Raw genomic sequence first — 25,113 nt, 5'->3', positions numbered from 1 at the left:
GTGTTACATAGGGTTGGTATGTCAAAAAATCAATTTAAGTACCTACTCTGTTTGGGCACTTTCTCAAAATTAGATTTCTTACCATTTGCCCAGTACCTGTTGGGTACTTTTGGGCTGACACAAATCTAATTTAGCAAATTACATTTGCTATTTTAATTTTTTTTCTAGTAAAACATTGTAATCTGCTGTAAATGAATGGTGCATTTAACCATATCAAGTTTTTTACTTTGCCTGGAATAGATATCAAATGCCTCAAGAATTCCAAATTTTTATTTTCTATACTTTTATTGTTTTTTTTTTTTTTTTAAAGATTTATTAGAGAGAGAGTGAGGGGGGCAGGGGCAGAAGGAGAGGGAGAGAAAGTCTTAAGCAGTCTCTGCGCTGAGCGTGGAGCCCATCGTGGGGCTTGATCTCCTGACCCTGAGATCATGACCTGAGCTGAAACCAAGAGCTGGACGCTTAACCAACTGTGCCACCCAGGCACCCCACTTTTATTATTTTCCAAAAGACATTTTTATTAAGTGGCTTATTTGTCATATTTAAAATTCAGATCTATTTCAAGGCAAAATTTTTTGTAGGACCAAAGAAAAGAGGAATTTAGGTTAAGAAGGAGAAAATAGCATTATTAATTTATTTGAAATTCCAACTATTTGCTAGAACTTAAATAGTTCTGAAAGTTTATCACTAAAATTTAAAGTTGAAACCAAATTGTTTAAATAGAAACAGCATGCATTCAGCAGTCATGACCAAATGCAAAACTATAGTCATTGTTTTAACTGATTTATATTTACCTGTGTAAGCTTTCTTCTGATCAGCTGCCTACAATTTTGGGGTTTCTTTCTAATTGGTTAGGGAATTAGTACAGAGAGAGGCTGTTCACTTTCTTTTATATATTATTATTTCATATGTATTTTTTTGTCTTTTTTCCTAATTTACCGCTAATCTTGGAGACCTAATCATTACTTCAGTGAGAATTTAATATTATCTTTTCCCTTTCAATAGTGCTACTTCTTTGTGGCTCTTAATTTCTCTTATCAATAGATATTTTAAAAAAGGTAAAACTAAAATAAAATGTTCAGGGGCTCCTGGTGGCTCAGATGGTTAAGCGCCTGCCTTTGGCGCAGGTCATGATCCCAGGGTCCTGGGATCAAGCCCTGCATCGGGCTCCCTGCTCAGCGGGAGTCTGCTTTTCCCTCTCCCTCTTCTGCTGTTCTCTCTCTCAAATAAATAAAATCTTAAATAAAATAAAATAAAATGTTCAAGTATTTTAAAAGTTTGTTGGTTTCTACCTCTTCTGTTGGATAAAATTATATTTTGGGGTTATCAATACATTAATTTACTTATATTCTACCTCAGTAGCATGACATTAGTTGAACAGGGCCTTCTTAAATCTGTATCCCCCCCTCCTTTAGATCTTTGTAAAAGCTTATAATTATCAACTGCCTTTCTAGAGAGGAAGTGAAGAATACCTTTTCATTTGAAATTTATTCAGAAACTAAAATTTAGACTATAATTTCAAACATTTCTCTTTAGCTTGCTATTTTTCTCTTTAGTCTCAGGAGGCACAATGAATTCTTTCATTAAAAATTTTGTCTGTGCTGGGCGCCTGGGTGGCTTGGTCGTTAAGCGTCTGCCTTCGGCTCAGGTTATGATCCCAGGGTCCTGGGATTGAGCCCTGCATCAGGCTCCCTGCTCGGCGGGAAGCCTGCTTCTCCCTCTCCCGCTCCCCCTGCTTGTGTTCCCTCTCTCGCTCTCTCTCTCTGTCAAATAAATAAAATCTTAAAAAAAAAATTTTATCTGCGTATATTATAGTGAGTTCTGATACCATTTATCCAGACTTGGGCCAAACCTCACAGGTTAAGGGTACAGGCCTCCACATGGCTTGTGCTCACTTACCAGCCTCAAGTTTGGGGTTCCCCAGGTAACCTGTATGCTTAATAGCTGCTTACAAATTTGGGGGTTCCTAGTGCCCCATCAGGTTTAATAATTTGCTAGAGTGAATCACAGAACTTAGGAAAATACTATACTTATGATTACAGTTTTACTATAGCCAAAGGACACAAATCAAAACCAGCCAAATGAAGACGCACAGGGCAAGATCTGGGAGAGTTCCAAACATAAAGTTTCCATTGTCCTCAGGTACATGTCACTCTCCTGGAATATTGATACATGACAGTGCACAGAAAGAATACTGCCAGCCACAGGAGCTCATCAAGTTTCTTGTCTAGAGTTGTTTTTTCTTTTTTTTAAAATTGTGGTCAAAAATATATAATAAAATTTACTATCTTAACCATTTTTAAGTATACAGTACAATCGTGTTAACTTTATGCATATTGTTGTGCAGCAGATCCCTAGAATTTTTTCATCTTGCAAAAATGAAACTATATCCATTGAGCAATTCCCCTTCTACCACTTTTTGTAGTGCCCGGCAATCCCCATTCTACTTTCTGTTTTTAAGAGTTTGATTTTTTTAGTTACAGTTAAACGTCATGTACGTGGAATCATGCAGTATTTATCTTTTTTTGTGACTGGTTCATTTTACTTAGTGTTTATTGTCTACAAGGTTCATGCTGTAGCATGTGTCAGGATTTCCTTTTTTTATTTTTAATTTTTTTAAAGATTTTATTTATTTATTTGACAGAGAGAGAGAGAGTGAGAGCAGGAACACAAGCAGGGGGAGTGGGAGAGGGAGAAGCAGGCTTTCTGCCGAGCAGGGAGCCCGATGCGGGGCTCGATCGTGGGACGCTGGGATCATGACCTGAGCCACCCAGGTGCCCCCAGGATTTCCTTTTTTTAAAAGGCTAAATATATTCCATTGTATGTATATACAGTTTTTCTTATTTTCTTTATTTTTTGTCTGTTGATGAACATTCAGGTTTCTTCCTCTAGGCTATTTTGAATAATGTTGCAGTTAATGTGGGTATGCAGATAATCTGTTTGAGATACTGTTTTCAATTCTTTTGGATATACCTAGAAGTGGGATTGCTGGATTGTATGATAATATGGTATTTAATTTTTTGAGCAACCTTACACCGTTTTCCACAGTGGCTCCATTATTTTACATTTCTACCAACAGAGTTCAAGAGTTCCAATTTCTCCACATCCACCAATGCCTTTTTTTTTTTTTTTACAGAAATTATCCCTTATGGGTGTGAGGTAATATCTCACTGTGGTTTTGATTCGCATTTCTTTAATAATTAATGATAATGAGTACCCATTCTTATACGTGTTGGCTATTTGTTTATTGTTATGGACTGAGGTTTATCTCCCACCCCAATTCATATGTTGAAGCTCTATCCCCTAATGTGATGATGTTTGGAGGTGAGGCCTTTGGTAATTAGGTTTAGGTGAGGTGATGTTGGTACTGTGAAGTGGGGTGCTGCTATAACAAATACATAAAAACACTGAAGTGGCTTTGGAACTCGGTAAAGGATAGAACCTGGAAGAGTTCTGAGGTATGTGGTAGAAAAAGCTGGGATTATCATAAAGGGATTGTTAAAGGTGATTCTGGTCAGAAAGAAAAGCGCTCAGAAAGAAAAGAGCTATAGAGAAAACCTCCATTTTCTTAGAAAATATATAAATAACCATGAATAGAATGTTGGTAGAAATATCCATATGGATAGTAAAGACCATTCTTTTGAGGTCTCAGACTGAAACGAAGAATGATGGAAAAAAGGTGATCCTTGTTAAAAAGTGGCAAAGAACTTGACTGAATTGTGTTTATGTTCTAGTGTTTTGTGGAGGGTAGAACTTCAGAGGGATGAATGTTTAGCTGAGGAGATTTTAAAGCAAAGCACTGAGGGAGCAGCTTGGTTCCTTCTGACTGCTTATTGGTAAAATGTGAGAAAAGAGAAATGAAGAAGGAATTGTTAATCTAAGCAAAAAGGAATCAATTTAAAGATCTGGAAAATTCTCAGTCTGCCTATACTGCAAAAAGTGAGAAAGCTATTTGGGAAAGAATATGAAGGATGTGGCTGACTAACCATTTGATAAGGAGATTAGTATGGGTGTGAACCATGAACTGTGAGAAATAAATGTCTGTTGTTAAACCACCCAGTTTACTGCATTTTGTTTTATACTATCCTAAGCTGATGAAGACCTACATCTTTGGAGAGATGTCTATTCAAGTCCTTTGCCCATTTTTAAATTGGGCAAAGAAAATTATTGCCAAAGAAATATTGCCAAGAAATTATTGCCAAATCCAAGGTCTTCTAGAAGTTTTGCAGTTTCAGCTCTTACATTTAGGTCTTTAATCCATTTTGAGTTAATTTTTGTATATGGTGTAAAGTAAGGGTCCACATTCATTATTTTGCATGTGGATATTCAGTTTTCCCAACACCATTTTTTTTAAAGATTTTATTTATTTATTTGTCAGAGAGAGAGAGCACAAGCAGGGAGAGAAGCAGGCAGAGGGAGAAGCAGGCTCCCTGCACAGCAGGGAGCCCGATGCGGGACTCGATCCCAGGACCCTGGGATCATGACCTGAGCTGGAGGCAGGTGCTTAACCGACTGAGCCACCCAGGCGTCCCTTCCTAACACCATTTTTTGAAGACTATCCTTTCCCCATTGTGTAGCCTGGCACATTTGTCAGAGATCATTTGACCATATACATGGGGATTTATTCCTGGGTTTTCTAGTCTGTTATATTGGTCTATATGTCTATCTTTATGCCAGAACCATACTGTTTTGATTACTGTAGCTTTGTAATATGTTTGAAATCAGGAAGTATGATGCTTCTAGCTTTGTTTTGCTTTGTCAAGATAATTTTGGCTATTCATAGTCCTGTGAGAGTCCATATGAATTTTAAGGTTTTTTTCTGTTTTTGCAGAAAATGGATGATGGAAAAAAGGTTGTACTGGGAAAATGTGCCAGTAGGGATTGCGTTTAATCTGTAGATTGCTTTCAGTAGTATTGGACATTTAAACAGTATTAAGTCTTCCAATCCATGAACACAGGATATCTTTCTGTTTGTGTCCTGTTCAGTTTCATCTAGCACTGTTTTATCATTTTCTGTGTACAAGTCTTTTATCTTTCTGGTTAAGTTTATCCTAAGTTTATTTTATTCTTTTTGATGCTGTTGTAAATGGGATCATTTTTTTAATTTCCTTTTCAGATTGTTCACTGTTAGTATATAGAAATGCAAGACATATTTGTGTGTTGATTTTTGTATACTGTAACTTTGCTGAAATCATTTAGTAGTTCTTAAAGTTTTTTGTGGGTTCTTTAGGGTATCTATATACATGATCATGTTATCTGTGAACAGAGGTAATTTTACTTCTTCCTTCCCTATTTGTATGCCTTTTATTTCTTTTACTTGCCTGATTGCCCTGGCTAGGACTTCCAAATGCTATGTTGAAGAAAGTGGCAAGAGTGGGCATCTTTGCCTTTTTTCCTGATCATAGAAGGCAGCTTTCAGTTGTTTGCCATTGAGTATGTTGGTTGTGGGTTTTTTATATATGGCTTTATTATGTTGAGGTAATTCTTTCTATTACTAATTTGTTGAGTGTTTTTATAAAAAGATACTGAATTTTTTTCAAATGCTTTTTCTGCATCAAAAACTTGATTCTGTTAATATGGTGAATTACTTTGATTTGTGTATGTTGAACCATCCTTGCATTCCAGGAATAAATCCCATTTATTCATGATTTTTAATCCTTTTAGTGTGTTACTGAAATTGGTTGCTAATGTTTTGTTGAGAGTTTTTGCATCAGTATTCATCAGAGATAGTGGTTAGTAGTTTTCTTGTATCTTTGTCTGATTTTGGTATTAATGCTGGTCTCACTGAGTTTGGAAGTGTTCCCCTCTCCTCAGTTTTTTGGAAAAGTTTGAGGATTATTGTTAGTTCTTTAAATATTTGGTGGAATTCTTCAGTGATGCGCTTTGGTCCAGGGCTTTTCTTTATTGGGAGGTTTTTAATTACTGATTTAATCTCCTTACTTGTAATATGTTTATTCTATTCAGATTTTTTTTTTCCGCTTTAGGACTCATTTTTGGTTGATTTGTTTCTAGGTATTTTTCCATTTCTTTTAGGTTATCCAATTTGTTGGCATGTAATTGTTCATAGTAGACTCGAATGACCCTTTTTATTTCTGTGGCATCCATTTGTAATATCTTCTCTTTCATTTCTAATTTTTGTTGTTTGAGTTTTTTCTTTCTTTCTTAGTCTACCTAAGGGTTTATAAATTTTGTTGATCTTTTCAGCAAACCAGCTCTTAATACTGCATGGAGCACTGGATGTTATACGAAAACAATGAATTGTGGATCACTACATCAAAAACTAATGATGTATGGTGGCTAACATAACATAATAAAATTAAATTAAAAAAACCCAACTCTTAGTTTTATTAATTTTTTCTATTTTCTATTTTATTTCTGCTCTAATCTTAATTATTTCCTTCTTTCTGCTAACTTTGGGTTTAGGTCTTTTTTCTAGTTCCTTGAGTTGTTAAAAAAAAAAGTCCCTGAGCTGGGTGCTTTTTCCCAACTTTTGGGAGCTGTGTTGACTTCTTTCTGCAATATTACAAGTTCTACAGCATCCCAAGATGCTGAGCTCTCTTGTGTTCTCAGTTGTGTCATGTCTCCCCTGCACCACCAATTAGAGTATGCTTTTCCTAGTCAGTCCTCCAAGTCAGGTGAGACAGAAACCAGTTGCTTTGTAGCCCCCTGAAAAGTAGGAATGTTAGAGATGCATTCTACTTCCCCCTTTCCCTCCCAAGGAAGAAACAGGGCATTGGGCTATTTCTCTTGATCTTTAGCTGTGTCAGCCTGGGGGGGGGGGGGCTGCCTTGGATGAAATGAAATGGCTTTTCTTACCTGTTTCATTGCATTTGAACTTAAGGTACTACAATTTCCTAACTGGTTTCTGGCATTCTCATAAAGAGATTTATTCTCATAGAAGGGAATAAAAATTCAGATCATATATTGTTAAGTTAGTGTTTCTGTGGGAGGATGAGGTTTAGGGCTTCCTATTCTACCATCTTGCTGATGCTGATGTCCATAGTTTTGGGGGGGTGCTTTATTAAGTAGGCATGACTGATTAAATCATTGGCCACTTGGTTGAGCTTAATCTCCAAGCCCCCTTTCCTCCCAGAAGGGTGGGCAGATATCATGTGGCTCAAAACTCCAAAGCTGTAATCAGTGTTTGTCTTTCTGTCCTGGCCTGTGGCCTACCTGAGTCATCTCCTTTGTAATACTAGGGGTGCACCATGAGTCACTTCATTAGCATAAACTGTCAGATGTAGTGGAAGGTTTAAAGGTTGTCCAGACACTGGGGACAAAGGCCAGCCAAATTCTTTATTACACATGCATATTGCAATCTAATCACATAATATAAAATTTAAAGGGTATGAAGATGTACAAGGAAGTATAAATCTCCCACCCACCTGTTTCTCAGCCACCCAGTTTTTCTCCATGGAGGCTGGTACGATTTTTTAAGTTGTTTTTTCACTTAAGTAACAGTTAATTCTCTTAAAAAAGTAATAGGTTATTTCTTTTCCTCTTGGCTATTGCCTTACTTTGAGGATTTGAAGGACTGTTTTGTTCTCCAGACAGTAATGAATATAATACTATTCCTTTACATTATGTCTTAAAATGAGTTTGTTACTGAAACACTAGTTGCTGGGATAGAAAAGTGAAAATAGTCTTTTGTTTTTGTTTTTGCTTTTTTCCCATGAAAGTCACCCCTCTCCCCGATTAAGAATACTATGTTCACTGTAAAAAAAAAATTGGGGGGGGTGGAATAGTGACACAGAATAATAAAAGTCTTATCATTTAATGTTTTCCCATCTTTTTTTTTAGTTTGTGTGATTAGTGAATGGGTACACTTTTAAACATACTTTATGTTAAAAAACCCCACACAATTGAGAATAGAATCTAGAGTTTTATATCCTTTTTTTCCCACGTAACACTACTGAGATAGTTTTCCTATATCATTAAATAGTCTTCAGTAATATGGTTTTACCACTTCCTTGTTTTTGCATGTTAAGAGTATTTCCAGTTTTGTGCGCAAATTAACAAATCTATTAGATTATTTTGCTCTAAGGTTTTTTTCTTGATTGATTTTAGATGACTTAAAAGTTAATTTAATTATTTACTATTTACATCTTACCTTCTTATATTGTTGATGATAATAGCCAGAACTATTGTTTCAAGGTAGGTAACTTTCTTTTTTACTAACTTGCAGTAGGGCTAGAGCTTATAAAATCTTCAACTTTAATTCATTAGACTCTCCTTTTTAAATATCAGTATCTTTTTTAATGATTTTTAAAAATGTTCTTTAAATAATACTTTAATTGCCCTTCAGTTCTTAAGAAAAGTGCACAGGTTATATTTTATATATAGGTATTTATATTAACTTATTTGGTATAAGTTTTATGTTTATTTTGAATGTTTTTCCTCCACAGGTGAACTATTGTCTCCTTTTTACTTCTTTTCCATTATTTCAAATGAATGCTTATAAAGGGGCACTGTGCAGGAGGTATAAGGAGAAATTTTCGAGGAAATTTAAAAATAGGAGTGGGGATTGATAGATGCCTAAGTCTGATAGTGTGCATAAATAGGTTTTAACATTTTATTGAAGGGTCCAAAATAAAATCTGGATGTTTTGTCTGTTTCCCCTCTTGCTAGGGTCCTGTATTAATAGGAAGTTCTCAAGGTGGTGTCAACATTGAAGATGTTGCTGCTGAGACTCCTGAGGCCATAGTTAAAGAACCTATTGATATTGTAGAAGGCATCAAGAAGGAACAAGCTGTCCGGGTATGTTGTATTCTGAAAAATTTCTGTCTAGCTTTATTGGATAATTGTAATACTTAAAAAAAAAAAAAAGAGAGAGAATTAGTGAAGTGATTGACAAAACTTAACATGCCTGACACTCAAAATTTTTTTTAATATCTTGTTTGAAATTGAAACTTTTAGAAGTATCTACATTATTTCCTTTCTTTCCATAAATATTTCATTACTTGTCTTTAAAAGGTAAGGATTCTTTTAAAATAGGCACTCTACCATTGTTATACCTAGTAAAACTAATAATAATTCCTTAATATCATTACTTACTTACCTAGCCATTCACATTCCCTTGTCTCAAGTTTTTCATTTTTTTTCTTTTAAATTTGTTTGAGTTGGGATCCATTTAAGGTCTTTCATTGCTTTTGGTTATTGTCTCATAGGTCTTTTTCTAATTTAGAGGTTTTCTTTCCCTCACTCTCTTCATCTTCTTTCATTTGTTGAAGACACTGGGGTGATTATACTTTATTGTTTATCATAGTCTGGATTTTACATCCCCATGGTGGCATTTAATATGTGTCAGCCTCCCCTTTATTTCCTGTAAAATTGTATGGAAAGGTAGGGACACTGTCTTATATATCCCTGTGATAGATCAGTGATTTTATTTTTGGGGGGGTTTATGGGTGCTTTTGAGAACCTGATGAAAGCGATGGACTTTTAGTGTCTGCACATACAGAATAAGTTTTGCCCACAATTTAACTAGTATTCTGTATAGTCCTTTTTGTGTGCTTCTCCCCCCCCCCCCCCCCTTTTCCCCCCTTCCCCCCCCCTGCCAAAAAAAAAAAAAAGCCCAACCATGAAGTTTAATACCATGGCCTGTGAGAGTTGCTTGGTAAGGTTGGTAATACTGCTATTGAATTAAATTGTTTAGTTTGGGTATGAAAAATAAGTGACCCATCTTAAAAGAAAAGTTTGAATATTAAAGTTTGAATGAAATTACCATCTATTAGTGGGAAACTATGTCAAAATAAGCTTATGATATTGAAGTACAGTAGAATAGGAATTTTTGACTGGCACAAAGGTTTAAAGGAGATAGAGAAATTACTCTGATAATGTCAGTTAGGCAAAAGAATGGTATAAATCTTTAAATGGGACAGAGGTTCGATTCATTAGGTAGTTATGTAAGAGTGATGACTGGACGGTTAAATTTAGATGAGAAAGAATACTTGATTTACAAGACTACTTGAAGGCATAATCTACTAAGATTATAGCTTTTTGAGTGATGAACAGAAATAGTACCTAGCATAGCATTTGGTAAATTAATGTCATTCTGGGTTGATCAGAATTCTGTCGTAATTCTCAAATGTTTAGATCTAAAATGGTGGATTATGACCTGGTGAAAATCTTCCTTAATGAAATAAAATTTCATTATTTCTCATTTATTTCTTATTCTTTATTTGAAATAAGTCTTTTTTTTTTTTTTTTTTTTAAGATTTTATTTATTTATCTGTCAGAGAGAGAGAGCATACAAGCAGGGGGAGCGGCAGGCAGAGGGAGAAGCAGGCTCCCTGCTAAGCCAGGAGCCCAATGCAGGACTCGATCCCAGGGTCCTGGGATCATGACCTGAGCCAAAGGCAGATGCTTAACCGACTGAGCCACCCAGGTGCCCCTGAAATAACTTTTAGTTGAAAATGACATTTCTTAGCTTGATTATCTACTTTATTGGCATTTGATTTTTTACAAAAACCATATTCACCCTTAAAGAATTTAAGATTTTCTGTAAAAATGTATTGCAGCCTTAGACAGCAGTTGGAAAAGAGGTGAATGTCCTCCATCGTGTTTTTGAGCAGTGGTAGCAGTTAGAATAAGCATATAAACATGTAGCTTCTGTACCAGTGGTTCAGAATTGCTTATGGAACTTCAAAAATTGTGGATGGCTTGGTCCACTGTAGAACTTGTGAACTGGAACTGCTGGGTTGGGAACTTGGGATATGTATTTAAAAAATAAATAAATAAATAAAAAATAAAAAGCTCTTCAGGTATATCTAGTTAGGAATTTCTGCTCAAGACTGTAAACTCTTCTATTAGATTGGAAGCTTAAGTACCTATATCTTTTGGGCTTCACTTACATCAGGTACTCTGTAGATTTTTGAATGAATGCAGTTATACTGGTTTGACTGAATGTGTCCTCTGCTTGGTAGACATTCTTCATCAATTACCTAAAAGGTAAAATCAGGTGATTTAGTATTTCTGCTATCATTTGGACCATTGGGATTGTCAGTCTGCCTTTTATATGTCATTTTAATAAAATATAAGCCTCTTCTTCCAGTTTAGGTTTGCCATAAGGCTTAGAGGCAGTATGGAGGCTATGGAATAAACACTGGAACTGGAATCTAGGCAAATGGCAAGTCACTTGACCTCTCTGAATTTCTTTCTCATTTATAAAACGGGCATACTACTTGCCTTGTGAGAATTTTGAATAAAAAGTTTTGTTTAACCATTTAGTAATAGTAGCTGCTATTTGAGTCATTCATGTTTGACTACAAATGATTCATGCTTATCATTTTAATGATAAATAATAAGGTTTTTTATTTATAAGAATTTAATGTTGATTGGATAGATGCAACATACCTATACTATAATAAAGAGACAAATGAATTTCAGCTTGCACAGAAGATGGGATTTCCACCTAATATTGTGGATTCTGCGGCAGAAAATATGGTCAAGCTTTACAACCTTTTCCTGAAATATGATGCAACTATGGTAGAAATAAATCCAATGGTAGAGGATTCAGATGGAACTGGTAAGGTATCTTTTTTTATCAAACATTAATGATGTATTTACCAATCATATGTTTCACTAAGGAAGTTGAACTCATAAGGGAGTGAACTCACTCCTATGTAGAAACTTATTTTATAGTAAATAGAATGAATGTGAACAAATATTAAAGATACCTATTAAAATAAACACTTTATATATTTTTGTACACACGGGGGGGTTAATGCTGCACTGTACAGTATGGGGGTTACTAGCCACATGTGGCAATTAAAATTAATTAAAATGATGTATGATTAAAATATTCCTCAATCGAACTAGTCACATTTCAGCTGCTCAGTAGCCACGTGTGGCTATCACATTAGGCAGCACACATACAGAATACTGCTGTCATTGCAGAAAGTCCTTTTGGGCAGTGCTGATTAGAGTATCCAGTGTGGTAGTGAGTAATGGCTGTAGTTATGGGAAGTAGCCGTTTTAGTCTCCCACAAGTTTCAGACTTTAGAGTCATCATGGATCTTTATTATTACAAAGGGTAGACTTTGTTACTTGAGTCCTTTTAATAGTTTTATCCACCAGGGAAATAAGATTAGCTTGTCACTTTGACACCTTTTCTTTTGTAAGTGTTTAAAGATTCTGAATTATCACACTTTCCATGTATAGTTATTTTAAAAATATAAGTTGCATTATTGTAGCTTAAGTTTTTCTTGATTATTTTTTATTTAAATTCAGTTAGCCAACATACAGTACATCATTAGTTTCAGATGTAGTGTTCAATAATTCATCAGTTGCATATACCACCCAATGCTCATCACATCATGTGCCCTTTTTTTTTTTTTAATTTTTTTTTATCATGTGCCCTTCTTAATGCCCATCACCCAGTTACCCCTTCTCCCTTTTCTTGATCATATATTAATTACTTTTATTACTGTTATTGGATTTTGTTTCAAGTCACTTTGGACATTGTAATCTCTTAAGCATTTGTAGATCCTCTTTCACTTTTATACTTCTAATTAGTTATATTCTTTATTATACAAATTGATTTTTGGTTGGTCATTTATATGGTTGTATAAAGAATGAGTAAATTCTCTTTTGATCATACAGGTAGTTTATAAAACTAAAAAAAAAATTTTTTTAGAAAGGGTAAAGGCACATTTTAAAAATGAGATGTTCAGTGAAGGAGAATTATTTGTATAAAACAGGTATTTCTTTTTTTTCCTTATGTAATAATAACATTGAAAGCAAGATTCCTGAATTATTTTCAGCTGTGGAATTCTGCAGCCATATTCTCTTGCTAAGAGAATGTCTTTGTTCTCTTAAAAACCATTTTTTCCCTTTGTATTTAGTTTCTCTTCTTTGTATGCATTTCTATATATTTTGAAGGAGTTATTTTTCTTTGCTGATTAAGAGCATTGTATATTTATTTTAGAAAATTTGCACCAAGGAATATCGATAGGTTGGAAAAAACTCATATAACCTCATTACCTAACACCATTTTAATATTTTAGTAGTTCATTTCAATCTCTAATTGGGAACATATTGTCTATTCAGTTTGTATCTGTCCTTTTTTAAACTTAAAACTATATAATAGAATATTTTGATGTTAAATATTTTTCAGTTTTTAAAGGCTTATATATTATTTGTATATAAATATTTGCAGTCTTGATTCGTATAGATTCTTAGAATTTTTGGGTCAAAGAAGAGTAATATTTTCACATATGTTTGATTATTGGGTCAGGATAATAACATTTTGAGATGTATTTTGCCAGATTGTTGTCTGGAAAAGTTGTTCTAACATACACAGTGTCCATTTCATTGCCTACTTGTGCCAGAAGTGAGTTTTATATTGGGTTTAAACTCTGTCAAACTAATAATCAGGCAATGGTATCTTAATTTATTTTTCAATTCTTTGATTACTTGTGATGTTGAGAATTTTTCATGTTTATTGGGCATACATTTTCCTCAGTAGACTGCAAATTTTCTGTTGATGTCTTTTGGTAACTGTGTTAGTTTCCTGTGGCTTCTATAGCAAATTACTACAAATTAGGTAGCTTAAAACAACAGGTACTTAATCTCCCAAAATCAGTGTTACATGAATTCAAGGTGCTCCCTCTAGAGGCTCTAGGGAAGCCTCCATTCCTTGCCTTTTGTAACTTCTTACGGCATTCTGTGATTTGTGGCCGCCTCATTCTAGTTTCTGCCTCTCTCTTATAATGATACTTGTGATGTAATTTAGGGCCCTTCAAGATAAACCAGGATAATCTTCTTCTAAGATCCTTATTTTAATCACATCTGTAAAAATTTTAACATACAAGGTAACATTCACAGGTTCTTATGTATTAGGACCTGTTTATCTTTGGGTGGCCATTATTCAGCCTATTACAGTACTCAAAGGAAGCTTTTTTCATCACTTCAGATATTTTCTCCTGCCCCATTCTCCTTCCTTTCTCCTTCCAGTATCACATGTTAGGTAACTTCTTGCTGTCTAACAGGTCACTTTTTTTTTCAGATTGGGTAACTTCTGTTTATCTGTCTTCAGGTTCAGGTTCATTGACCCATCTCCAATTAATACATTGTTAAGCACAGCCAGTGAATTTTTCATTTTAGGTATTGTACTTTTTAGTTCTAGATTTTCCATTTGGCTCCTTTTGATAGTTTTATTTTCTACTGAGGTACCTATCTGGTCTTTTATTATGGCCATATTTTCATTTAAATCCTTAAACATATTTAAAAGAGCTTTCGGAGTCCTCTGATTCCAAATCTGGGTTGTGTTGGGTTTGGGTCTTCTTGACTGCTTTTTCTCTTTATCGGTGGTCATATTTTCCTGTTTTTCCTTCACTGATCTAGTTGTATACTGGATATTTTGGGAGCTACGGTATAGAGACATAATTCTTTTATCTTCCTCTGAAAGAGTGTTGATTTTTTGTTGTTATTAGTAGTTAACTTAGCTGGACTTCAAATTTTATCTCTTGTGTTGGGTAGCCTTCAGGGATAGCAAGGAGAATGTTGTAGTTAATTGGAGTGAGGAAGGGATAAAGCACTGAAAGATGAAGTTGGGATACGTAACCTTCATATTAGCCATTTTGGTAGAGTGCTGGAGGTAAAACCTGATTAGAGTGGATTTAAGGGAGGATGGTGGGAGGAAAAATTTGTGCGATGAGTTTAGGCAAAGTGGTTGGCAGATGTAAATATTTTAGGTTTTGTGGCCCACATATGGTCTTAGTTCCTGCTGCTTTTCTTCATATCCTTGTTCTTCTCCTTCTTCCTTTTCTCTTCTTTCTTCACAACCCATTCAAAATATATAAAAATGTGAAACCCTTTCTTAGCTCACAGGTAATGCAAAATAGGCATAGGCTGAATCGGACCCCTGAGCCATAGTGGTTTTTTGCTGATGCTTGATTTAAACAGACAACTCTTTCAAGAATTTTTGCTGTATTTGAAGAGAAGAGTAAGGGGGAAGAGGTGGCAAAATATTTTTTTTCTGCTTTTTTATGGTGGGAGAAATAACAGCATTTTTGCACATCATTGGGATTTAGCCAGTGGCAAAAGGGGAGGCAGTTTATAATGCAGGAATGATAGAATTGCTGGAACAACGTCCTTAAGTAGGTAAGAGGCAGTGGGGTCCAGGGTGCATGTGAAGGGGGATAGCTTGGTGCTTGGCTGGTTAGTTTTTGGTAATTTTAAAACAAATTTTGAGTGTTTTTGAAGTGGTTTTTTTTCCCCTCTTTATCTGTTATCATTTGCTTAGGATGAATGTAGAACTAGTAACTTTGATGAGCAGTTTTAATTCCCAAATATTCTTTTTTAATAAACAATTTGAATACATTGTGAACATAAATTGAAATACTTTCAATAAGTAACAAAACCTTTTTCCCCTAAACTGAGAACATTTGATTATTGGATGGTTTATTGTGTTTGTTTTGAAATTAAGATCACTTTCTTTTTTTTCCTTCAAAGTGCTGTGCATGGATGCAAAGATCAATTTTGATTCTAATTCAGCCTATCGCCAGAAGAAAATCTTTGACTTACAGGACTGGACCCAGGAAGATGAACGGGAGAAAGGTGCAGCTAAGGCAAATCTCAACTACATTGGCCTTGATGGAAATATAGGCTGTCTAGGTACCATGTATTGTTATGTTAAAGTTGGGTTGGCTGAACTTAATTTATTTTCTTTGTGTTTGTTGTTTATACAAGTCATTTTCCCTCTTGACAGTAAATGGTGCTGGTTTGGCTATGGCCACAATGGATATAATAAAACTTCATGGAGGCACTCCAGCGAACTTTCTTGATGTTGGTGGTGGTGCCACAGTCCATCAAGTAACAGAAGCATTCAAGCTTATCACTTCAGATAAAAAGGTAAGGGCAGGGCTTATGTTTTAGAATTTGAATGACGAGAAGTAACTTGATTAATTAGTAGATGTGGTCATTACAGTAGTAGAGCATTAAATTTCAGAAGACCTAACTAGTTTAGAAAAAGTTACTGAAATCGATGCAATAAAAGTTAACTAGAAAAAAAGGTAAAGTTTCCCACTGTAATTTAGAAAACAAGATGAAGATATATTAGATGGTATTAGGTAATACTATAAATGGTAGTGATCTGGTATGGGAGCCATTCCTGTGGAAAACGGCTGGAGATGGTAGTTGACCACAAAAGCCCAGAGATCTGGAAAATCTATAAAGCTACAAAGAAGAAAATTAAAATTACCTTTAATGCTATCTAGAGATAATTTTTGTTACTATTGACTTGATCATTTTTTTGACTTCTTAATGCTTGTATATTACACACACACACACACACACACACACTCACATTCCCTGTCTTTCTCTCTTTCTGTTTACATATATATCTTTATAGAAACAACTTTATTAAGATAAAATTCACATGCCATCTAGTTCACCCATTCATAAATATATATCTTTCAAAACACATAGTTTGAGTTTTTTGGCTAGCATATCTTGAACCACTTTTTGCATTCACTAAGGTGTTCTTCTAAAACACTCATTTTAATGTTTGCATGAATCTTTCATATGTAGATAGGCCATAAGTTAGAACTATGATTTTATAAGTGATTATCAGAATACAAGGGATGTGAAGCATCATGATCCAAAAGATGTTCAATATTATCAATCATTTTTTAAAAATATTTTATTTATTTGACAGAGAGAGACACAGAGAGAGGGAACACAAGCAGGGGGAGTGGGAGAGGGAGAAGCAGACTTCCCTCCGAGCAGGGAGCCCGATGTGGGGCTCGATCCCAGGACCCTGGGATCATGACCTGAGCCGAAGGCAGGCGCTTAATGACTGAGCCACCCAGGCACCCCAATTATCAATCATTTTTTAAAGAAGTATATCTACTATATGGCCATTGTGAGTTTTGTAAGACTTGTGGAAAAATAAGATAGTGGCTTCTGTGGAACTAGTTTTACTGAATTCAGAACTGAGAATTCCTCATTGGTAAGGAGCATTTCTTACTCACTGTTGCCTCTTCCTGTGGCTGGCATAGTGCTCAGTGCATACAGAGGTCATTAATAAGTATTTATTATTGATGCTGCTGACAATGTACCTTTTTACTTATGATGTTAGACTCTAGAATTGTTTTTAAAAAATCTGTTTTACCACTTTTTGAGCCTCTAGAATTATTTGCCATGTTTCGTTTTACAAAAAGCATTGAACTGAAATGAGAAATAAAAGTGCTTTATCTTCCTTGTTTAATAACTATTCAGAAAATAAACAAATCTTACTGGAACTATATTTCTATAGCTTTTTTTGGCATAAGCTCTAAAAGCAGAGTATTAGCTAATTATTTAACTGTTGAGTACTTACTAAGGTGAACTAGAATTCTAATTATTTTTCTAAGTATGGCTTTTAGGGTCTAGGTACAAGAATGGAGAAAAGCGTATGAAGAATTTCCATGTTGTGGACTGACAGGAAGGGCATTGGAGTTGGAAACAGGCCAGGAACCCTTGGAGACAACATGGATAGCATTGAAGTAGCTGTATACTTATTATGTCTCTTTGTGTTGGACACTGTACTTGGATTTGGGAATACATGGTTACTTTGCTCAAGACATTTATAGTCTGACTGGGATGATAAACTACATGTAGTATTGTGGAAGAACAGAAGTCAGAGCTGGTAACAAGTAGGAGAATCAGGGAGGCCTTCACTGAATGAATGATTCCTTGAACTGTCTTGAGAAATTGAGTGAGTTAGGCAAGAGGAAGAAAATATACAAAGATATATAGAGTCCAGGGATGCCTGGGTGGCTCAGTTGGTTAAGCGTCTGCCTTCAGTTCAGGTCATGATCCCAGGGTCCTGGGATCGAGTGCCGCATCGGGCTCCCTGCTCAGCGGGGAGCCTGCTTGTCCCTCTGCCTGCCGCTCCCTCTTCTTGTGCTGTCTCTCTTTTTCTATCTCTGATAAATAAATAAAATTTTAAAAAAAGATACATAGAGTCCAAAAAAGACCACTGTGTTTATGGAATGGTAAGATGCTTATGTGTAAGAATACAGCATTATTGGAATGAATGATTAATGTTGGCAAATTGAGACCACATTGTAAAGATCTCTGTATCTGTAGTTAGGGAGTTTGGATTTTAACTTCCTTACCCTAGTCCATACAAAGGGATATATATATATAAATATATCCCTTACCTTTTTGTTTATTGTTTATTTATTATTTAACATTTTTTTTTTTAAGATTTTATTTATTTATTTGACAGAGAGAGACAGCGAGAGAGGGAACACAAGCAGGGGGAGTGGGAGAGGGAGAAGCAGGCTTCCTGCCGAGCGGGGAGCCCGATGTGAGGCTTGATCCCAGGACCCTGGGATCATGACCTGAGCCGAAGGCAGATGCTTAACAACTGAGCCACCCAGGCGCCCCCTTATTTAACATTTTTTAAAAAGAAGGTAACTGTTAATAGAGGATGAAATGGAGAGGAGGGAGGCACTGGCGGAGAGATAATTCAGTTGTTACACCTGCTTGTGCAAAAATATGAAGAGGTCCCTGACAAAGGTAGTGTCAGTAAGAATAAAGCAAAGAAACCCGATTTAAAGGCATGTCTGAGATAGAATCATTAAATTCATTTTTTCCTTTTTGTTGGGAGGCCATGGAGAAGGGTTGGTTAGGTTAACATTAGGACTTTTGTTTGGGGAGAATCATTGGGTGGCAATGCCTTTTGTGTAGTCAGAGGCAAAGTAGAGAAATAGGTATTTCTGACTGAATGTGTTAAGCTTGGATTGTGGTGATTGTCTAGCAGGTGATTATAAGGATACTATACTTCTTGTAATGGTTGGATGTATATTAAGAAAGTCCTCAGTACTTTGAGAAAAGTTGAACTGTTAGGAGTTGGTAAGATGACCCATGTGAGTGAGAGGCTGAAACCAAGAATGTGAACCCCTGCCACCCCCGGAGCTGAAGGATTGAAGAGAGAAGGAAGACCCAATAAAAGAGAGAAAGAACAAACTGATAGATAGTTGGAGATTAGGAGAGAGCAATGACATCCAAGGCCAAGGTAGAGTTTTGAGAAGTAAGGGATAGGCAGCAGTGTCCATCTGTAGGAGTGATCAGGTAGAGTAAGGACTGAATTAATGATTGGGAACCCTAGCAAGAATAATAGGGGGAGAAGGGGGCAGAGACCAGGTTATAATGGGTTCAACTGTGATCAGGAATTGAGGGAGTAGAGACTTCCAGTAGAGATTATCCTTTCAGGGTATTTTTTCTTCCTTCCTTCCTTCCTTCCTTCCTTCCTTCCTTCCTCCTTCCTCCTTCCTCCTTCCTTCCTTCTTTATGTGAGAGAGAGCATGCGTGCGTGAGCATGAGTCAGGGGAGGGGCAGAGGGAGAGGGAGAAGCAGAACGCCTGCTGAGTGTGGAGCCCACCCTACAGGGCTCCATCCCAGGACCCTGAGATCATGACCTGAGCCAAAGTCAGAGGCTTTAATGACTGAGCCACCCAGGCATCCCCAGGGTACAGAAGGACATAGAGGACATAGTGGTAGCAGTCGAATGGGGGTGGGGTTGAGGAGAGCTGTTTAGTGTCTGTTTGCTTTCTTGTTTGTTTAGAAGACCAAGAATATGAGCTGTATCTAGCTAGAGAGAGAGGAGATTTGAGGATGAAGAAGAAAGTGAGTTTAGCTAACAGAGTGAAGACCCGGAGGAGATACGTTGTAATGAGGTGGTAAGATTAGTTTTAGAGAGGAGGTTAACTCCTTCCTTGAGGTATCATTGGAGAAAGGGAGATCACATCTAAAAATTAGAGAGCTGGAAGTGGGATAGGAGGCTTATGAGGAAAGTGAGAGGTACGAGGCCGACCACTAAAGAAAGGATTGTTGATGAAGAGTCATTATTGTACTGTTCTTTAGGTTATGCTAATGTTTCAGGGTGGTTGTTGTTTTAAACTTTTTAGGTCTTCCTTGAAGTTGGAGTGAGTAAACTGATTGACTGGAATCATCCAAGAGTGCATTATTTGAAGGGATGGCAGAGGCAGACTGGTCTTGAGAGGAATGGGCATGGAGGAATTAAGCATGCAGGTGACAGTATCATTGGAATGCTGAGCCACAGGTTCCAGGCTCTGTGGTGAAGAAAACCAGATCTGCTGAGAGTCTGGGAGATTAGATCAAGGTTGAGAGACTAGAAGCTTTTAAGAGGAAAAGACTGGGTTTGATGGAGTTGGAGGTGAGAGGCAAAAGGAGAGGAGGTAGAGCAGAGAGTGGGATTTATACACTCGATATTCTAGAAACATTCATTCTGGTCAAGTCAAGGATTTAGCGTTGGTGATCATTAGTTGAAAGAACTGGAGGTAAAAGTGACATGGTAGAGATCCAGTAACTTTAAGGCTAGAGTGTTGGATGATGCCTGTGGTACATATCAAAGCTATCCAGAATGAGGTGGGACGCAGGAAGGAGGAGGGTGCATGCCAAGGTCATTGTGAATTCTAGTCTATTTTTTCATTTCTTAAAGGTCTAGAAATACTATTGGTAAAGATAAGGAATGCATAGTATAGTTCAGTGTGTTTCAACCTTTTTAATGTCGTATCATTCACAGAAAATGGTATTTCAATGGGGTATAGAAGGTAGATGGAGAAGGTTGCTTATGGTCAGAGGCCACTGGCCCAGAGGTGCTAGCTGTCCCAGAACCTTCCTAGCTGCCCTATGGGTAGAGGGTAACAATATCTTGGTATTTCTGTAACACATTTATATTTCACTAGTTGGAAGCTCTGGTGAATGAACTAATAAGACTTCTTTTTAAAAAAAAGATTTTTTGGGGGGAAATGATACAAGAACAGTGATTCAGATTCATCGGTGATGATGTAAGAATGCTGATCCAAACAGGCCTTGAGGTTTGGATGTGAAGTGTAGCTAGGAGTGGGTATTCAGGAGAAGCTGAGTGATTTTGAAGTTCTGCTTTGTGTGAGAATTTGGTTGAGATGATGGGGATAAATGAAGAAGGAATGATAGGTGGTAAACATTAAATTGGAGATCTTGCATGTAATGTTATCTTATATCATGATCTGGGGCAGTCGTGTTGGTGAATGGCTATGTTTAATAGAAAACAAGTAAATGGAATCAGGGAATCTTGTTCATATGGGCTAGGAGAGAAGAGACTATGAGCCAGGTGTTGAAATCACCCAAGTTGGGGAGAATGCGTTCTGGTGGGTGGTGGACTGCATAAACTTTAGTGATGAGAGCTGCAGAGAATGTGATGGTCTGGCCGGAAAATATTACCATGGAATTAATTTGTATCATAAGGCACAGACACTAGTATTTTCTTGAGAAGGAAGGACACATACTCCTTGCTTTTAGATTTTAATCTACAAAAACCGTTTTATTCACAGGTACTGGCTATTCTGGTCAACATTTTTGGAGGAATCATGCGGTGTGATGTTATTGCACAGGGTATAGTTATGGCTGTAAAGGATTTGGAAATTAAAATACCTATTGTGGTACGGTTACAAGGTGAGTGTAAAAGGTATCTTGCAATTGTTCCATGAACTCTGATTGTTTAAAAAAAAAAAAATACAGTTTTCAAATAGCTTTATCTTTTAAATGAAAATCTTATGTAATAGGAAATTTTTAAAATGTGGGTTTAAAAAATATTTCTCACATCGGGGCAAAATTATGGGTTTTGCTTGGTATATAATTTAGTATGTTATTTATTTGTTGTGCTTTGTTTTAAATTCTGACTTACCTGAGTTACCATTGACATGGTAAGGCAAGATATTTCTGAGGTAACTCCAGACTTTTACAGTATTTTCTTTGGTTTTAGAAGCATTTATGTTAAATGATGGAAGTACTCCTATGTTGAAATTTCATATTGTGACCAACATTTTAAATGATTTTGTGCATATATTTAAAACACCTTTATATTTGCATAAATCATTTCCAGGTACAAGAGTTGATGATGCTAAGGCACTGATAACAGACAGTGGACTTAAAATTCTTGCTTGTGATGACTTGGATGAAGCTGCTAAAATGGTAAACAGGCTACGTTAATCTAAGGATAAATTTGCAAAGTGTGTAAGATGGGTGATAGGTATAAGGGGTTCAGTGCTCCTAATATTTAGCAGAAACACTCATTATTGGCAATATTAGCTGGTGCATTTTAGAATATAAGTTAGTTTATTTTTATTTTTTTAAAAGATTTATTTGAGAGAGAGAGTACGAGTAGGGGGCAGCAGAAGGACAAGCAGACTTCCTGCTGAGCAGGGAGCCTGATGTGGGGCTCAATCCCAGGACCCTGAAATCGGGACCTGAACTGAAGTCAGGCACTTAACCTACTGAACCACCCAGGTGCCCCTCATTTATTTATTTTTAAAGGAATTTTTGTTTTATATAAATATTACATGGTTAAAGCAAGGTATATTCAGAGAATCTAGGTTTTATACTTACTCCTGTTTCTTCCTTCCCCACACATAACCAGTTTTTTAAAGAAGTTTTTAGTTCATCCTTTCACTTTTTTAAAATAATAAGCAAATAATATATGTGTGTGCGTGTGTGTATATACACACATACATATATATATACATATATATATAATCTCTAGTTTCTCACATTGTATGAGGATAACATATATTTTACCTAATTTCTTTTACTTAATAATCTGTCTTGGAGCACACTCCATGGTAGACATAGAGGTGTTTTTAAAAGAGAACTTTTGATTCTTTCCTACCGTTGTTTATGGTCATTTCATGGAATACTCTGGGGCTGTATGGTTTAATCAGCAGTAGGCTTTTGAGATTTGCTGAGTTAATGTGATATCATTTCATAAAAATAATAAAGGTCTTATGTCCTTCTTTGGGACATACTTTGGGAAAGTACTTACTAGTAAATAAAAATCAGTGCACTTTAGTGACAGATTTATACTCAATCCTGAGTTTATTTTTTAATTTATTTTTTTAAAGATTTTTATTTGACAGAGAGAGACACAGCGAGAGAGGGAGCACAAGCAGGGGGAGCGGGAGAGGGAGAAGCAGGCTTCCTGCTGAGCAGGGAGCCCAACCTGACCCGTGGGGCTCCATCCCAGGACCCCGGGATCATGACCTGAGCCAAAGGCAGATGCTTAACCCGCTGAGCCACCCATGCGCCCCTCAGTCCTGAGTTTAAATTAAGATTTTGGGCGAGGGAATGGTAGAGCAAAAGTGCTTTGTGGACATGGAAAAAAAAGTAGAAGAATCAATCAAATCTTGATCAAGTAGACCATGAAAGATACAGGTGAACAGTTGATTTAAATTGTGACTGCAGTGTTTTTCTACTGACTGAGATTATGGAAGTTATGACAATATTAATAATAATATGATAGTAGCAACTGCTGCCACTTATTATTTATTGTGCATGCAATGCTAAGTTTTTTTTCAGGTATTATGTCATTATATTTGATTATATAATTTCTGTTTTTATAGATGTGGAAACAGAGGCTAAATAAATTAACTTATTCATCAAGATGACATGTCATAAACATCAGAGTGGGATTTGAACCCAGGGTGCCTAACTTTGAAACCTTTTCTTAACTACTCTCCTGGGCAAGAGAGAAGCTGAATTTGTGTTTGGTGTTAGACATGTTTCATTTTAATCTTTTGTATGGTACCAGCTGGTTATCCTCAGACAGATTATAGATACAGCATTGGAATTCAACTTGACAAAAAGTGAAATACTAACTTCTAGACCCAAGCTCCTATCCTGATATTGCAAGTTAAGATTGTATACATACTATTAAACAGACTTCGATTAGACGTGCTTTGCATTGTGTGCAAAATAAGGCACTGTTTCTGCCTTTAAAACAGATAAAATTGAGGCAGTAAAAAAGAGGTGTGTGTGTGTGTATGAAATCAGAAGATATTGAACTGAGGTGTGAGTTATGAAGAGTCTCAGATTTGACAATCTTTTCAAGAGTGGCAAATGCTTGTGTGAGTGTGAAGTGATTTATAACAATGTCAGTATAGCCCAGATGTTTTAAGTGAGAAAGATTGAATGTGCATTAATTTCACATTTACTGGTAGTTCTGATTTTATGGTTTCATGGAAATAAGAGACAAAGATGCTTTGTTTTTTCCTTTCAGGTTGTAAAACTCTCTGAAATAGTGACCTTAGCCAAGCAAGCCCAAGTGGATGTGAAATTTCAGTTGCCAATCTGATCGGAGAACCTAGTGGATGGCTGAAGGTGTTAAATGTGCTATAATCATTAAAAATCCTGTGTTCTGTATTATTATTGTTCCTTTTCTCTTTAGTGTGTGGAGATTGTAATTGCCAGCTAGACACAAAAACTTTCAAAAGTATTTGGTCTGCATTTAATTCTACTGTTCAGAGTGGGCTGTTTGTATAAAGAATGTATAATGCAGTGATCTAGTTTCTTTTATTGCAGCTTTCTTTTTCACTTCTATAGAATGTCACTTGCAATATGCCAGTTTATTGTTAGATTCAACATTCTTTGTTGATAAGAGTCCTATGAATAAAATAAATATGAAGATAAAGCTTTATTCTTTAGTGTTAGAAATATATTATATCTAATAACTAGCCTCATTAGTAGAGCAATGTATTAAAACAATGTTTTATATAAGAAGTGTTTATCTTCGACACCAAATACCTATCTAAATATATCAATTACTATTTATAAAAAGAGCTTTCAAACACTCCCCAGAATATTCTTTTAAGTATGTCAGTGAAGTAACTTGTTATTTGAACATTGTTTTAATCATTATAAAACACTGATTACTGTAAGTCTTCTTGATCCTGTGGTATTGATAAGAACTGGTAGGTTTGTATCAAATAAAGGTATATTCACTAAGGACTTGGCAGACAAAATTAACAATGTCAATTTGTTAATAAAAATCTCCCAATGTGACTTGGATTAATGTTTTTTCTTTTTTCTTTTAAGTAAACACAGTGGATGGTGGTGTGTTCATCATTGCACTAAATATCTTCAGGGAACCGATTTGTAGATCATGTACTGGGGCATGACATTACATATTATGGAGCTACCTATAGATACTTCCCTTGAATTCTGATGTTTATGTGTGTACCTTCTGGTACCTTCTTTAAAAAAAAAAAACATGTTTTCCTTTGTGTCCCTCTGTGTGTGTGTGTATATGTATGTGTGTATTAATCTTTTGTTCACTACTCAGAACAG

The 25,113-nt window shown here is 35.9% G+C and overlaps 1 protein-coding gene across 3 annotated transcripts in view; it reads left to right on the top strand.

The window, feature by feature from the left end:
- SUCLA2 (succinate-CoA ligase ADP-forming subunit beta) overlaps nt 1-24,828 on the top strand; it is a 44,438-nt gene extending 19,610 nt beyond the window's left edge. For all 3 annotated transcript variants that reach the window (XM_032403022.1, XM_032403025.1, XM_032403024.1), the window contains exons 5-11: nt 8,626-8,754; nt 11,386-11,524; nt 15,454-15,615; nt 15,710-15,852; nt 21,327-21,447; nt 21,878-21,966; nt 24,047-24,828. In XM_032403022.1, coding sequence (XP_032258913.1) covers nt 8,626-8,754; nt 11,386-11,524; nt 15,454-15,615; nt 15,710-15,852; nt 21,327-21,447; nt 21,878-21,966; nt 24,047-24,121 — 858 coding nt within the window. In that variant the 3' untranslated portion in view covers nt 24,122-24,828. The remainder of the gene's footprint in view (nt 1-8,625; nt 8,755-11,385; nt 11,525-15,453; nt 15,616-15,709; nt 15,853-21,326; nt 21,448-21,877; nt 21,967-24,046) is intronic.
- The last annotated feature ends 285 nt before the right edge of the window (nt 24,829-25,113 follow it).

The sequence above is a fragment of the Phoca vitulina genome, unplaced genomic scaffold (assembly GCF_004348235.1).
Source record: "Phoca vitulina isolate PV1807 unplaced genomic scaffold, GSC_HSeal_1.0 scaffold5, whole genome shotgun sequence".
NCBI lineage: Eukaryota > Metazoa > Chordata > Mammalia > Carnivora > Phocidae > Phoca > Phoca vitulina.
This window is presented reverse-complemented; position numbering and strand designations above follow the sequence as displayed.